We start from the raw sequence: 17,274 nt of genomic DNA on the forward strand, positions 1-17,274 counted from the left end.
GGTGGAGGGAACGAGGAGAAGTGGGAGACCAAATTGGAGGTGGAAAGATGGAGTGAAAAAGATTTTGTGTGATCGGGGCCTGAACATGCAGGAGGGTGAAAGGAGGGCAAGGAATAGAGTGAATTGGATCGATGTGGTATACCGGGGTTGACGTGCTGTCAGTGGATTGAATCAGGGCATATGAAGCGTCTGGGGTAAACCATGGAAAGCTGAGTAGGTATGTATATTTGCGTGTGTGGACGTATGTATATACATGTGTATGGGGGTGGGTTGGGCCATTTCTTTCGTCTGTTTCCTTGCGCTACCTCGCAAACGTGGGAGACAGCGACAAAGCAAAAAAAAAAAAGATATATATATATATATATATATATATATATATATATATATATATATATATATATATATATATATATATATATATATATTTTTTTTTTTTTGCTTTGTCGCTGTCTCCCGCGTTTGCGAGGTAGCGCAAGGAAACAGACGAAAGAAATGGCCCAACCCACCCCCATACACATGCCTTGATTCAATCCACTGACAGCACGTCAACCCCGGTATACCACATCGCTCCAATGCACTCTATTCTTTGCCCTCCTTTCACCCTCCTGCATGTTCAGGCCCCGATCACACAAAATCTTTTTCACTCCATCTTTCCACCTCCAATTTGGTCTCCCTCTTCTCCTCGTTCCCTCCACCTCCGACACATATATCCTCTTGGTCAATCTTTCCTCACTCATTCTCTCCACATGACCAAACCATTTCAAAACACCCTCTTCAGCTCTCTCAACCACGCTCTTTTTATTTCCACACATCTCTCTTACCCTTACGTTACTTACTCGATCAAACCACCTCACACCACACATTGTCCTCAAACATCTCATTTCCAGCACATCCATCCTCCTGCGCACAACTCTATCCATAGTCCACGCCTCGCAACCATACAACATTGTTGGAACCACTATTCCTTCAAACATACCCATTTTTGCTTTCCGAGATAATGTTCTCGACTTCCACACATCCTTCAACGCTCCCAGAACCTTCGCCCCCTCCCCCCACCCTGTGAATCACTTCCGCTTCCATGGTTCCATCCGCTGCTAAATCCACTCCCAGATATCTAAAAGGCTTCACTTCCTCCAGTTTTTCTCTACTTAAACTTACCTCCCAATTGACTGTACTTAAACTTACTTTCCCAATTGACTTGTCCCTCAACCCTACTGAACCTAATATTAACCTTGCTTTTATTCACATTTACCCTCAGCTTTCTTCTTTCTCACACTTTACCAAACTCAGTCACTAGATATCCTCTTGTTCAATCTTTCCTCACTCATTCTCTCCATGTGACCAAACCATTTCAAAATACCCTCTTCTGCTCTCTCAACCACACTCTTTTTATTACCACACATCTCTCTTACCCTTACATTACTCACTCGATCAGACCACTCACACCACATATTGTCCTCAAACATCTCATTTCCAGCACATCCACCCTCCTGCGCACAACTCTATCCATAGCCCACGCCTCGCAACCATACAACATTGTTGGAACCACTATTCCTTCAAACATACCCATTTTTGCTTTCCGAGATAATATTCTCGACTTCCAAACATTCTTCAAGGCTTCCAGAATTTTCGCCCCCTCCCCGACCCTATGACTTACTTCCTCTTCCATGGTTCCATCCGCTGTCAGATCCACTCCCAGATATCTAAAACACTTTAATTTCTCCAGTTTTTTCCATTCAAACTTACCTCTCAATTGACTTGACCCTCAACCTTACTGTACCTAATAACCTTGCTCTTATTCACATTTACTCTCAACTCTCTTCTTTTACACACTTTTCCAAACTCAGTCACTAGCTTTTGCAGTTTCTCACGCGAATCAGCCACCAGCGCTGTATCATCAGCGAACAACAACTGACTCACTTCCCAAGCTCTCTCATCCACAACAGACTGCATACTTGCCTCCCTTTCCAAAAACAAATTAAACAACTATTGAGATATCACACACCCTGCCTCAGACCAACATTCACTCTGAACCATTAACTTTACTCTCTTCCTACACGTACACATGCCTTACATCCTCGATAAAAACTTTTCACTGTTTCTAACAACTTGCCTACCACAGATCCATAAATGCTACATACATATCCATTTGCTTTTCTAAGTATTTCTCACATACATTCTTCAAAACAAACATCTGATCCACACATCTACCACTTTTATAACCACACTTCTCTTCCCCAATCTGATGCTCTGTACATGCCTTCACCCTTTCAATCAGTACCCTTCCATATGATTTCCCAAGAATGCTCAACAAACATATACCTCTGTAATTTAAGCATTCACTTTTATCCCCTTTGCCTTTGTACTATGGCACTATGCAAGAATTCCGCCAATCCTCAGGCACCTCACCTTGAGTCATACATACATTAAGTTTGCTCACCAACCAGTCAAGAATAAAGTCACCCCCTTTTGTAATAAATTCCACTGCAATACCATCCAAACCCGATGCCTTGCCGGCTTTCATCTTCCGCAAAGGTTTTACTACTTCTCTCTTTTCCAGGTTATTCTCCCTAACCCTCTCACTTTGTACACCCCTCGACCAAAACACTCTATATCTGCCACTCTATCATGAAACACATTCAACAAGGTGTGCAAGGAATAGAGTGCATTGGACCGATGTGGTATACCGGGGTCGACGTGCTGTCAGTAGATTGAACCAGGGCATATGAAGCGTCTGGTGTAAACCATGGAACGGTTTGTGGGGCCTGGATGTGGAAAGGGAGCTGTGATTTCGGTGCATTATACATGGCAGCTAGAAACTGAGTGTGAACAAATGCGGCCTTTGTTGTCTTTTCCTCGTGCTACCTCGCGCGCTTGTGGGGGGAAGGGAGGGGGGGGGTCATTTCGTGTGTGGCGGGGTGGCGACGGGAATGAATAAAGGCAGCAAGTATGAAATATGTACATATGTACATATGTATATGTCTGTGTATGTATATATTTGTATAGGTTGAAATGTATAGGTATGTATATGTGCATGTGTGGACGTGCACGTGTATACTTGTGTATGTGGTTGGGTTAGGCCATTCTTTCGTTTGTTTCCTTGCGCTACCTCGCTAACGCGGGAGACTACAACAAAGTATAATAACGAATATGAAATAGAAATATTTTTCATAATCGCTGTTTCCCGCGTCAGCGAGGTTGCGCCAAGAAGCAGACGAAGTAAGGCCCATTCACTCATATACACATACAGAAACGCCCATACATGCATATATACATACACATATCACCATATACATACACAGACATATATATATATATATATATATATATATATATATATATATATATATATATATATATACACATGTACATATTCACACTTGCTTGCCTTCACCCATTTTTTCGCTACCCCGCCACACAGGAAATATTGTCCCTACCGTTAGGAAAACAGACGAGAGAGAGAGAGAGAGAGAGAGAGAGAGAGAGAGAGAGAGAGAGAGAGAGAGAGAGAGAGAGAGAGAGAGAGAGAGAGAGAGAGTTATTAATCTTTCTTATGTTTTCTAATTTTATCAGTATTACACCATTAGGGGGTGCTCAAACACCAATTGTCCAAGTTATCCATTATTTCAATCAAGCTTTCAACTTCACAAACGCATCATCAGGGATCTACATAAAAGAGAAAAAAAAACTGCGTCACAAAACTAGGATATGAGATGTAAAACGCAAACAAAATATAAGTAAGAAACACAATCAGAAGAAATACACTACATAGCACGTAAAGGTAAGGGAACACACTAAAAGCGAAAGAAATTAACGGTATCATGAAGGTCAGTATAAGTTACAAACTTGATAGAAAATATCTAAACAGAAATATAGAAACTTACAATTGAGGAAATCAGGACAGGATTGGTCAGCACCGCGGTCCACGGACTTGGTAGCTTGTGCCGTACTAAAACGGCATTAGGTCTACGTCCAGTTGAAAGGCCATCAAAGAGCTGTATGGCGGTGGTCATATTTGTCTGGATGTTGGTGACGTGCTTTTTTTCTATTGTGAATGGCTTCTGATGTCTGTTGTCTCCTTCAATCACTGCAGCTAGTAATGATTTTGATGTTATTTACTCTAATCTTGCTCGTTAGTCTCGTTCTATGCCTTTGTGCATGATGCTGTTTGATCCCACCTTCTTGTAAGTGGTATGTATTCTAACTAATTCATCGAGAATATCATTCTATGATGTATCCATCAGTGTGTGAAGAAATTGATCAGAATTAGAAATTCATGAGTATAAGAGAAATCTGAGATCAAGCTTGTGAGGACATGGAACTTCACGGGTGGGTGGAGAGCTGCTAGGTCGTCACTCTTGCGTCACGCAGGAAGTGTCCTCAACAGTGTGTGACCAAATTTCAAATCCTGTCCTTGTGGTTGTGAATATTGGCTTGAACACTGTGTATCGGCTCTTGCATTCGGTAGAATAAATGTCTTGCATTATTATGTACTTTTACTTGTATCGTCTCCAATTATGTAAAAGAAAAAAATATTTCAAAGTTATTTTCTTTATTCTCATGTCACACATAGTTTCCTGACACATATGACGCGTTAGCCTATGTTGTGAGACTGATATCCCTGGCTGTAGAGGACACACGTCTACCTGCCACAGCGATCTTTAAAAAAAAAAAAGAAAAAAAGATATGGCGTATACCCGTGTCGCAGAATACGACCGCATTCTTTGTTTTGGGTTTCATGGAGATCGCTACTAATCACTGAATTATGGCACATCAGTTCTGCAGTGTGGATCAATAGTGATATTGTTGGTATGTATGTATATGAAAAGATCAGGAACAGCATTAAAATACCGCTTTATTTTTTCATCAAATTCCGGTATAGATTGCAGTTTATGATCCCTTCCTTTGTTGTAACACATTCGTGTAGTTTCTGCATCTCAGGTATTTTTCGGTTTCCCGTATATATTTCACATTAGTAGACAAAGCACACTTTTAGATCGCAAATAATGCTGCTCAATTTGACTTTCATGTCCTCTCAATGTGAGAGGGTTAGGAAGAATGATTTGGTAAAGAGAGAAGAGGTAGTAAAAGCTTTGCGGAAGATGAAAGCCGGCAAGGCAGCGGGTTTGGATAGTATTACAGTGGAATTTATTAAAAAAGGGGTGACTGTATTGTTTACTGGTTGGTAAGGTTATTTAATGTATGTATGACTCATGGTGAGGTGCCTGAGGATTGGCGGAATGCTTGCATAGTGCCATTGTACAAAGGCAAAGGGGATAAAAGTGAGTGCTCCAATTACAGAGGTATAAGTTTATTGAGTATTCCTGGGAAATTATATGGGAGGGTATTGATTGAGAGGGTGAAGGCATGTACAGAGCATCAGATTGGGTAAGAGCAGTGTGGTTTCAGAAGTGGTAGAGGATGTGTGGATCAGGTGTTTGCTTTGAAGAATGTATGTGAGAGATACTTAGAAAGCAAATGGATTTGTATGTAGCATTTATGAATCTGGAGAAGGCATATGATAGAGTTGATAGAGATGCTCTGTGGAAGGTATTGAGAATATATGGTATGGAAGGCAAGTTGTTAGAAGCAGTGAAATGTTTTTATCAAGGATGTAAGGCATGTGTACGTGTAGGAAGAGAGGAAAGTGATTGGTTTTCAGTGAATGTAGGTTTGCGGCAGGGGTGTGTGATGTCTCCATGGTTGTTTAATTTGTTTATTGATGGAGTTGTTAGGGAGGTGAATGCAAGAGTTTTGGAAAGAGGGGCAAGTATGCAGTCTGTTGTGGATGAGAGAGCTTGGGAAGTGAGTCAGTTGTTGTTCGCTGATGATACAGTGCTGGTGGCTGATTCGTCTGAGAAACTGCAGATGCTGGTGACTGAGTTTGGTAATGCGTGTGAAAGAAGAAAACAGTAAGGTTGAGGGACAAGTCAATTGGGAGGTAAGATTGAATTGAGAAAAACTGGAGGAAGTGAAGTAATTTAGATATTTGGGAGTGGATCTGGCAGCGGATGGAACCATGGAAGCGGATGTGAATTATAGGGTGGGGGAGGGGGGAAAGTTCCGGGAGCGTTGAAGAATGTGTAGCGGCCGAGAACATTATCTCGGAAAGGTAGAATGGGTATGTTTGAATGAATAGTGGTTCCAACAATGTTATATGGTTGCGAGGCGTTGGCTATAGATAGCGTTTTGCGGAGGAGGGTGGATGTGCTGGAAATGAGATGTTTAAGGACAATATGTGGTGTGAGATGGTTTAATCGAGTGGGTAATAATAGGGTAAGAGAGATGTGTGGTAATAAAAAGAGTGTGGCTGAGAGACCAGAAGAGGGTGTTTTGAAACGGTTTGGTCACATGGAGAGAATGAGTGAGGAAACATTGACCAAGAGGATATATGCGTCAGAGTTGGAGTGAACGAGGAGTAGAGGGAGACCAAATTGGAGGTGGAAAGATGGAGTGAAAAAGAATTTGTGTGATCGGAACCTGAATATGCAGGAGGGTGAAAGGCGTGCAAGGAATAGAGTGAATTGGAACGATGTGGTATACCGGGGTCGACGTGCTGTCAATGGATTGAACCAGGGCATGTGAAGCGTCTGGGGTAAACCATGGAAAGTTGTGTGGGGCCTGGATGTGGAAAGGGAGCTGTGGTTTCGATGCATTATTACATGACAGCTAGAGACTGAGTTTGAACGAATGTAGCCTTTGTTGTCTTTTCCTAGCGCACAAGAGGGGGGAGGGCGTTGTTATTTCATGTGTGGTGGGGTGGCGATGGGAATGAGTAAAGACAGACATTATGAATTATGTACATGTGTATATATGTATATAACTGTGTGTGTATATATATATATACGTTGAGATGTATAGGTATGTATATTTGCGTGTGTGGAAGTGTATGTATATACATGTATATGTGGTTGGGTTGGGCCATTCTTTCGTCTGTTTCCTTTCGCTACCTCGCTAACGCGGGAGACAGTGACAAAGCAAAATGTATAATGAATGAATGATATATATATATATATATATATATATATATATATATATATATATATATATATATATATATATATATATATATATATATATATATATGTTTACTTTCTCATGTTATGCGTTTGTTTACAGGAGGATGGTATTTGCGTTCACGACAATTTCTTTGTGTGTCTGTCGCACCTTAAGTCATCATCAACAGGTACCACAGGTGTTTGCCATTTCTGGGGAAGTGAAGCCTTTCCCCGTTGTCAAAATTTCTTGTATAACCCCAGGATGAAATTCCTTACAATATACTCTTTGCGATTTTACTTACGCCTCCCATATCTCATGTCCCTCCTTGATTTTCCAGGACCGCTACGCCTTCGCTTTGCTGACGCCATCCATCGACGAGTCGCAGGACTATAACCTGTTAGGAGGGTACCAGAACGACAGCCATACTGTGTTTCGCTTCTCCCGCCCCTGGACCACTTGTGACGACCACCACGACTTCCAGCTGTCGGTCAGTGTCTAAGACGTCTCTAGAGGCTGCGATGCTGAAGAGAGAGAGAGAGAGAGAGAGAGAGAGAGAGAGAGAGAGAGAGAGAGAGAGAGAGAGAGAGAGAGAGAGAGAGTCATTCAGATAAAGTTAGAAAGAATGAAAGAAGGAATAAAGAAACAAAGAGGTAAAAGGTGAGAAAAAAAGAATGGTAAGATTTAGGGAAATGAAGTGACAGAGAACAAACAAGAAGGAACGAAATAGAAAAAACAGACGAGTACCATCGTTTATATATAAAGGTATGTTGCATGCGTTTATATATAAACTCCTTCAGTCCACAGTCTTGAGACTTTCAACATGACGTTAACCGATACTCTGGTTATACAAATAGATGTCATCGTTCAGTTTCCTGTAGAGCTTAAGCAGTGTTTGTCTGAGGACTGTTGAGAAAGTCAGAACAAGCTGTGTGGTGTTTGGTTGCAGGAAATTACGTCTCCAACTTTTCACTGGAAATTATTGTGGCGAATAAATCTATTGGCAAAATTCATCCAATTTCGATAACGAGGAAAAGAGAACAAAAACTAAACAGTCGTTTTAGCAGTAACGTTTCCAAGTTTACGGAATCCTCATGTGGGTCAAATATTGTCCACTACTTTCCGTTTAGTTGCATCTCTTTACTGTGGTTAGATGTGGAAAGCTCGGCGACAGAATGTTTCATTGTTATTACCTAATGTGCGAGAGTACAAAATGATAAAAATGATAATGATAATAGTAATTTTGATGATAACAATACTGATAATGATTATGATAGTGACAATATCAATATTGATTATGATTATATTATTGATAGTAACAATAATAATAATGATAATGATAATAATAATAATAATAATAATAATAATAATAATAATAATAATAATAATGATAATGATAATAGTAATTTTGATGATAACAATACTGATAATGATTATGATAGTGACAATATCAATATTGATTATGATTATATTATTGATAGTAACAATAATAATAATGATAATAATAATAATAATAATAATAATAATAATAATAATAATAATAATAATGATAATGATAATAGTAATTTTGATGATAACAATACTGATAATGATTATGATAGTGACAATATCAATATTGATTATGATTATATTATTGATAGTAACAATAATAATAATGATAATGATAATAATAATAATAATAATAATAATAATAATAATAATAATAATGATAATGATCATAGTAATTTTGATGATAACAATACTGATAATGATTATGATAGTGACAATATCAATATTGATTATGATTATATTATTGATAGTAACAATAATAATAATGATAATGATAATAATAATAATAATAATAATAATAATAATAATAATAATAATGATAATGATAATAGTAATTTTGATGATAACAATACTGATAATGATTATGATAGTGACAATATCAATATTGATTATGATTATATTATTGATAGTAACAATAATAATAATGATAATGATAATAATAATAATAATAATAATAATAATAATAATGATAATGATAATAGTAATTTTGATGATAACAATATGATAATGATTATGATAGTGACAATATCAATATTGATTATGATTATATTATTGATAGTAACAATAATAATGATAATAATGATAATAATAATAATAATAATAATAATAATAATAATAATAATAATGATAACGGTGTACTGAATTAACAAAGGGCAAAAGCGAAAAATATAAAGAATATACACACACTATGGAGCACACAGAGGCAGGAGAAACAGAAAAAAATACAATTTGCATTGGCTGTTAGTGTTGAGGTTCGCAGTACTTGGGAAAAATCGACAACACATGGCAAAAAATAGCCCTGACCAAAAAGAGAAATTAGATAAAGCACCAACATCGCAGCGTAAAGAGAAGTATGGTTGAGGAGAGGTGATATCAAGAAAATAGATGAGTTGGACGGATTTAGATTCCACTTTGATTCTTTATTACGTTAGCTGAGACGGTACGGGCAACTGAATGTCTTAATCAAGGCCATCTTATCGAAGCTGAACACATATAAACCCTAGCCTAAAATAGGTACCCATTGTATCGACCAATCCCAGGTGGGAGAGAGAGAGAGAGAGAGAGAGAGAGAGAGAGAGAGAGAGAGAGAGAGGAACAGCTGGGTTTACTGTAGATCGGTTTTCGCGACCAGGATTCGAACTTATGCATTTGATCCTGGGCGGCCCTTGAATGGGTTACAGTCAGGAATGCTGACCGTTACACCACGGAGGTGTAACGTTGGAAAAGCCATCCTACGTGCGCCAGTAGTGGTCCTCACCAGGACGAATGAATCTTTGTAAATATGAAGTAGCTGGTCACAGGAGAAATAACTACGGTGCCAAATTAACAGATTTTGGGAAGCAGACTTTGTGAAGGCGACTGTACGGGGTTTCTAGCATAGAGCGGAGTTGTTATGCCCAAAATGTCTGTGCTCTTCTAGGGCTGAATTGTGGTATTTTGAAATTGAACAATTAAACGAATGACTCTTTGATAGGGATTTAGGGACAGATTCGTTTTAGCACTTTAACTAGGTTACCGCTTCCCCTTTCTGAATTTGAATTGAGAGAAGATATGTCCAATGCGAGGTAGAGAGCGAGCGTTAGAAGGAAGAGGAGAGGGGAAAGTGAACTGAAGTACATATGTTGAGTGGAATCATCAGCAGAAGAGTGAGAAGAGTTAGAAGCAGAAGAGAGAAGACCGCTTACAAAGAGAAGTAAAGGAGTAGGTGATAGGACAGGACAGAACCTTGGGGAAGACCACTGTCGATAGGTTGAGAAGGGGAAGTCGCTTCATAAACGACGACTGTAATGGAAGGGCCAGCGAGTAAACTGCATTAGGGAACAGACAAAATCAAAAAAGCCAAAGAAAAGGAGTTTCGAAAGGAAAGACTTATACCATATCCTGTCAGATGCTTTGAAGATGTTGAAGGCTATCACAGTTGTTTCACCAAAACCCAGGTAGAGGAGAACCTGGAAAGAAGGTCAGCAGTAGACCTAGCACTCTGAAATTCATAATGATCAGAAAGAAGGGAACGGGATCCTAAGTGTCTAACAAAGTGAGAGTTTAGGATAGTTACTAAGACATACGTATGAGACAGCAGAGGTGAGGAAAATGAAGCGATAGTTAGAGGTGTTAGAGCAGTCTCCTTTCTTAGAGATGAGGCCTGCCTCTAAATGGAAGGAAAAGGCTGGATTTTTAGACAAGGGCGAATTAGGCGCTCAAGGATCGGAGGTATGGGGGTATACCATGTGGATCTTACGCTTTGTCCATCTGGAATTAGGAGCAACGAGATTGTAGGAGATGGATCATGTTCAGTGGCAGGAGATAGTGGTATAGGATTAGAAGCTGAATCATCCAAAAGTCAGTCAAAGGAAAATGAGGTAACGATACTTAGATATAGATAGAGAAGTAGATAGGTTGAAGAGCAGAAGTCACTGAAGACGTTTTTGGTGAAGGATAGAAAGATTTATTGGAAGAAGTCAAATCAGCAGGCAGGAGAAAGGCTGAAAAACAGAAGTTATTGGAGATGTGTTTGGTGAAAAATCAAAAAGATTTATCGTTAGAAGGAGTCAATTCAGCACACATTCTTTTCATAAGGTGTGCTTCACTTTAAGAAGAATAACTTCGCAGTGATTCCGAGCAGAAATGAAAGCGGAGTGGATTTTGATAGGTAATGTTAGCGAGACGAAGTGTGATGCTGTATGCCTATTCCTTTACTTTATTTATTAACACATGTTGTGCAGTGGAGAAGGAGGAAGACTAGGTGGCGTAGGAATAGGTGAGTATAGAAAGAATGTAGGATAGGGGATAGGGGATTAAGAATACTTCCCACGTATTCCCTGCGTGTCGTAGAAGGCGACTAAAAGGGGAGGGAGCGGGGGGCTGGAAATCCTCCCCTCTCGTTTTTTTTTTTTAATTTTCCAAAAGAAGGAACAGAGGGGGCCAGGTGAGGATATTCCAAAAAAGGCCCAGTCCTCTGCGCTACCTCGCTAACGCGGGAAATGGCAAATAGTTTAAAAGAAAAAAAAAAAGAAGAAAGAATGTAATTTGTGAGCATGTTCTTGAATTCAGATGCAAGCTGCCCATGTGTCCCAAGTCCACAGGCTGGTTGTAGACCCTTATTGTTCTTAACCGGTATGTAGATCATGAAACCTGTCAGATGTGGAAGTATACTGTCATATCTAAGGATGAGTGAGGTCGGCTTAGCTTGTTCAGAGGTTGCCGAGTGTACCTCACGAGGAAACATATTGATTTATTATGAGTCAGTGACGGGTACTATGGCGGGGGCAGGACTTGGTATGCTACGCTCCTCTTCTCTCGTGTATAATTCAGTCGTGGCCTAGCTGTCCGTAGGGAGAATTATCATCCGCATTTCATTATCATTATCATTAAGGTAAGACAAACGTCCTGGTTTAACAAAACCCCATCCATTCCAATCATTGGTAGATAAGTTTATCAAATGTAGCACATAGGTCACCCCCGTCTGGTGCGCTCAGCTCGAAATTCAATTCAGTATTCTTATCGACCTCTGTCCTTCTCTCCCCCAGCCAGTCTCTAGTATGGATTGACCTAAATGGGTCATCTGTTACCTGAATTATACCAAATTAACGACCATTGTCACATGCCTCACATGAAGACTACGCTGTCATACTGCTGTGATATTGATATGTAATGTGTATTTTTCAGAGGAACCTTTTTTTTGTGTGTGGCTCTCGGTAGATCACTGTAAGGTATCAGCATATATCATTGGCAGAATGGGAGGCACTGGCGTCAGGATGATACAGACCGTGGACCATTGCGCATTAAAGGATACACACGGGACGGAAATGCTGTAGATAGCAAAGCAGAAGCTAAGGAGGCTAAGTAATGAGGATGCGTAGAGGGACAACGCGCTAGTGAAACGTGTAGCACCTTTACTGGAGGGCCACGCCCCGCTCCACGCCAAGTGTGGTATTATGCGCTACGTAACAGAGCGCGAGGTAATAACATGAAACAAGAAGGAAACACAGAAAATCGCATGTAATGATGAGGCCTCAAATGAGAGCGTATTTTGCTGGGGCATATACCAAGGTGATGATAGAATTATAGGAGACTGGTCTTTGTGGGATAACTTATCTTCGTAAAGTATCGTTATTTCGTCATGCTTTTTTTCAGCATTATCAACGAGATGCTTATTTGTAATTAGAATCTTTAGTGGAGCTACTAGTGGCTCTAGTAGCTCCAGTTGAAGAGTCTAGTTATAAATGAATATCTCTTTGATAATGTTGAAGCTGGAGAAAATTTTGATACAAAAAGATCATGGACAAATGAGTTTTGAGGTCACTTTCAACTCTACATGTAATGGTGGTTGATATGACAATCGCGAAAACATTTCCTATTTTAATTTTGGAAATTTTAGTGATCTACGCATTCCTCTTAACAGGCAAATCTGGATGATACGGTCAATGAAAACGACATGAAGGGAGCTTAGGAAACCTTCAGTAAAACTTTCAAAACTGTGGAGGGAACATAAGAGTTAGTACATAGGAGAGGGTTTATTTCTGAAACGAAGCCAAGGTGGTGGAACAGTGAAATAAAGAAGTACATCTTGTCTGAGAAAGTAGCTCATAATCTCACAGTACGTCTTGTCTAAGAAAGTAGCTCATAAGAAACTCAAGGAGACCATTGACCAATATGTTTAAGTCACAGAATTCTGCGAAGAGAAACAGAGACTTATACGATGCAGTAAACATCAATATAAAACGTATATTGCTAAAAATAGCATAAGAAACTTAGGGAATCTTACATATTTTACAAGCAAGAGAGTCATTACCAGTCAATTGGTCTGTTGATATACGGAAAACTGTGACTTGGTTAAAGACAACGAGGCCATGGAAAAAAATCTTAAATGACCTTTTTGCACCTGTAATTAAGTTTCGCAGACACAACTCATGTCCCGAATCTAGTTTCATTGATAGAGGGAAACGTTCTGAAGCAAAACAACATAAAGACCGAGGACATATCATCAGCAATAAACGGAATAAGAATGAACAGAACGACAGACCATGATTAGTTTTATTCGAAGACGATTTGAGAGGCGGAAAAACTAGGTAGTTAAGCCCTTGAGTGCTCTTTTCATTATGAAACTTACTGCGGGAAAATTTTTAATGAATGGAAGTTTGATATTCAAAAAAGGTAAAACGCCACTGCCCGAAAATTAACTTCCAATTCGAAATGTCATGGAAACTATTGTTAGAGTCAGTATTTTAAACTATATAGAAGACAGCCACTTGATAAACGATTTTCAACATGATTTTCGGCGAAATAGATATGTTTGACAAACCCGTTTGTTTTCTTTCATGATATAATCATCAGTACTATTCTTTTTTATGTTGAAGACTCCAGTCACGACAAGAGTCCACATCAAGGTCGGGCCTTAATTGAAATATATAGAGAATTATGAAGCAGAAATAGAAAAGACAAGAGAAAGTATTTACGAATTTTTGAAAAAGTGAAGACCTGTCTTTTGAAAAGGGCCTAATCATAAATATTGAGAAAGACATGAAATGGTAGAGAGTTCCAAAGCTTCGACGTCAAGGGAAAAAAGTTGGTATCAAAACAGCCCACGCTTGACTTGCCGATGGCCACACAATAATGTGACGTAGCAGCTTGCAGAGTATTGCGTGGTCTAGCTAGTGGTGGGTGGGTTCACACAAGCAGCCAGCTCCTGGGAACAAAAACGAAAGTAATACCGTGTAAAAGAAGGAAAGTGAACTAATATTGTGGCGAAGGGTATGGATTCAAGTTTAAAAGTTAGCCTGGGACAGTTTATAAATCGGACCGCAAATGTAAGAGCATTACTTCATACAAGGGCAACTATTCACAAGGAAAGTTTCGACATCTAAACAGGACACCCAGTTTCTTAAAGGCAAACTTGACTATTCTCGTAATGTGGGGTTTCCAAGAAAGAGTGGATGTTACAGTAGTATCAAGTATGTTCATTGAGTCAATAAGTGGAATTACAAAACCGTGAAAGGAGAGACGAGAGTTGTGAGGAGTTTTCAATGGAGAGAGGGGTAGAAATTAGGTCTTGGAGGTATTAAACTTATCAAGATTTCGTATACCCCACTGAGATATCCTATCCAAATCTGAGTTTATGGAGGAAGCTGTGTCAAGACGAGATGCAGATTAAGTGAAAGAAAAGGGTACAGAATTGAAGGTTATGGATGAATGCAGTGTTAAGTCGTCAGCGTATGAGTGCATTGGATTATTTATGGAGGAGAGAAAGTCGTTGAAAAAAAAGGAGAAAAAGTGTAGGTGACAGGACAGAACCCTGAGGGACATTGCTGTTGATGGAGAAAAGGGTGGAGGCTGATCCATCAACAACCAGAGAGATGGATCAACCGGAGAGGATGCTAGATATGAAGGAGCAAAGTGAGGGAGGGAAGCCAAAGGAAGGGAGCTTAGAGATGAGATTCCGATCCCAAACCCTGTCAGAAGCCTTAGATATGTCAAGGGCAACTACACATGACTCTCCAAAATCTTTCAGGGATGATGCCCAAACATGAGTAAGATAGGAAAGAATATCACCGGTGGATCTCTCATTACGGAAGCCATACTGGTGGTTAGAGAGAAGACTGTGATTTTCGAGGTGTTTAAGGATATGGGAGTTGAGGGGGAATTAAAAGTAATTGGAAATAGTAGACATCAAAGCAATAGGACGATAGTTAAGGGGTCAGAATGGCGATCCTTCGTAGTGATGGGATGTTTAAAAGCATGTTTCCAAGGAGAAGAAAAGTTTTGGTTTTTAGACAGAAACAGAACAGACGAGCAATCATAGGTGCAAGTTCAGAGGCACACTCTTTTAGTACACGGAGATGGATGCTATCAGGTCCATAAGCCTTGCTCGTGTCCAGAGAAAGAAGCGCTTTTCAAACAGTCCGAAAAGAAATTACGGGAAGTGGCGTAGCATTAGTAAGAGGAGCATCAGAGGATGAAGGAATGTTAGAGTTATCCAAAGTGGAGGACCAGAGTTGCTTTGTCAATGGGAGAGATATCTATAGTACAGTTAGAACGAAAAAGTGAGGGAAAGGTAGAGAGACAGAAGCTGTTAGAGAAGGCATTAGCTAAAGACCAGAAATACCTATCAGTGGATGACTAGGGGGGTTATCGCACTCCTTTTGAATAAAGGAACGCTTCGCCTCGCGGATAATGTGCTTGCAGCCAACGGGCAATGATAAAAGCTGAATGGGAGCCTGAGGAAGGAGAGTTTGTCCAAGCCCGATATGCCTAATCCTTGTCTGAATGACCTCAGAACAAGAAAGGTTGAACCATGGATTAGATGAAAATGTAGTCTTGGAGGAAGAGGGGATAATTGCTTCCATTTCCGCAAGAATAACCTCTGCTATGCGTTTGGCGGAGACAGAAGCATCACCACATAAGAGACAGTAATTTACCCAAGGAAAGTCAGGAAAGAAGTTATATAAGTTATTCCAGTAAGCCTTGTTCAGGTGCCAGTACTTACGCTTAGAAGAGGCTGCTGGAGGTGGAGGTACCGTTAGAGTAAATTTATTTTTGATATTAGAGGAACCAATTAGGGGCGAGATTGTGTATTTACAGCGAGATGGGCTAGAGATGAAAAAAAATCCAGAATATTAGGAGAGTGGTCACAGCGGTCAGGTATATGGGTAGGATGAGAGATAATTTGCTGTGAATCATTGAGAATGGAGACTGTGAGGGCTTCAATCCCTCCACCATCCATATGGGAGGAATTCAACTACTCCCTACGGTGAATGTTGAAATCCTCGCGGTAGAGAATCTCGGCTTGCGGATGAGAGGATGGCACAGTCTCATGGCAGAAGTTTACATAGTTGAAAAAGGACATATGAAATTTGTAGAATTAGTAGTGCAATAGGCAAGACAGGATAAGCGTGTTAGTGGTAAGACCTACTTTGAGACATATAATGTCAAAGTTTGGATACTCAAGGTCATTGAGGCGTGCAACAGGTGTACAGGTGTGTTTATGTTGAAATAAGCACAAACACCGTAAGTGAAGGTTATATTGAAAAGGGACCAGTGAGAACATTATTGGACAAATGTGTCTCAGAGAGAAGTAAGATATCAGGATAGATATTAGACAGATGTGTTCAGTTGAGGAAACAGAAGAAGGAGTCACGCGGGGAGTGCTTATTCTCCTCGAAGGTTCAAAGTTAGGTGTCTAAATGTGTTTGGATGTAACCAAGATGAGAAAAAAGGAGAGATAGGTAATATGTTTGAAGAAAAGAACCAGGATGTCTTGCCTCTGAGTGAAACGAAGCTCAAGGGTAAAGGGTAAGAGTGGTTTGGGAGTAAAGTTCAGGAGATGGTGAGAGGACAAGAGCAAATTTAGGAGTAGCACTACTCCTGAAACAGGAGTTGGGGTATGTTATAGAGTGTAAGAAAGTAAACTCTAGATTGATATGGGTATAACTGAAAGTGGATAGAGAGAGATGGGTTATTAATGTTGCCTATGCACCTGGGCATGAGAAGAAAGATCATGAGAGGCAAGTGTTTTGGGAGCAGCTGAGTGAGAGTGTTAGCAGTTTTGATGCACGAGATCGGATTATAGTGATGGGTGATTTGAATGCAAAGGTGAGTAATGTGGCAGTTGAGGGAATAATTGGTGTACATGGGGTGTTTAGTGTTGTAGATGGAAAGGGTGAAGAGCTTGTAGATTTGTGTGCTGAAAAAGGACTGGTGATTGGGAATACCTGGTTTAAAAAGAGAGATATA

The 17,274-nt window shown here is 39.8% G+C and overlaps 1 protein-coding gene across 1 annotated transcript in view; it reads left to right on the forward strand.

The window, feature by feature from the left end:
- Positions 1 to 17,274, forward strand: part of LOC139760929 (DBH-like monooxygenase protein 1) — a 407,440-nt gene that overhangs the window by 149,925 nt on the left and 240,241 nt on the right. Inside the window, exon 4 of the mRNA XM_071684706.1 lies at positions 7,337 to 7,486. Coding sequence (XP_071540807.1) covers positions 7,337 to 7,486 — 150 coding nt within the window. The remainder of the gene's footprint in view (positions 1 to 7,336; positions 7,487 to 17,274) is intronic.

Source organism: Panulirus ornatus, chromosome 38, assembly GCF_036320965.1.
Source record: "Panulirus ornatus isolate Po-2019 chromosome 38, ASM3632096v1, whole genome shotgun sequence".
Classification (NCBI taxonomy): domain Eukaryota; kingdom Metazoa; phylum Arthropoda; class Malacostraca; order Decapoda; family Palinuridae; genus Panulirus; species Panulirus ornatus.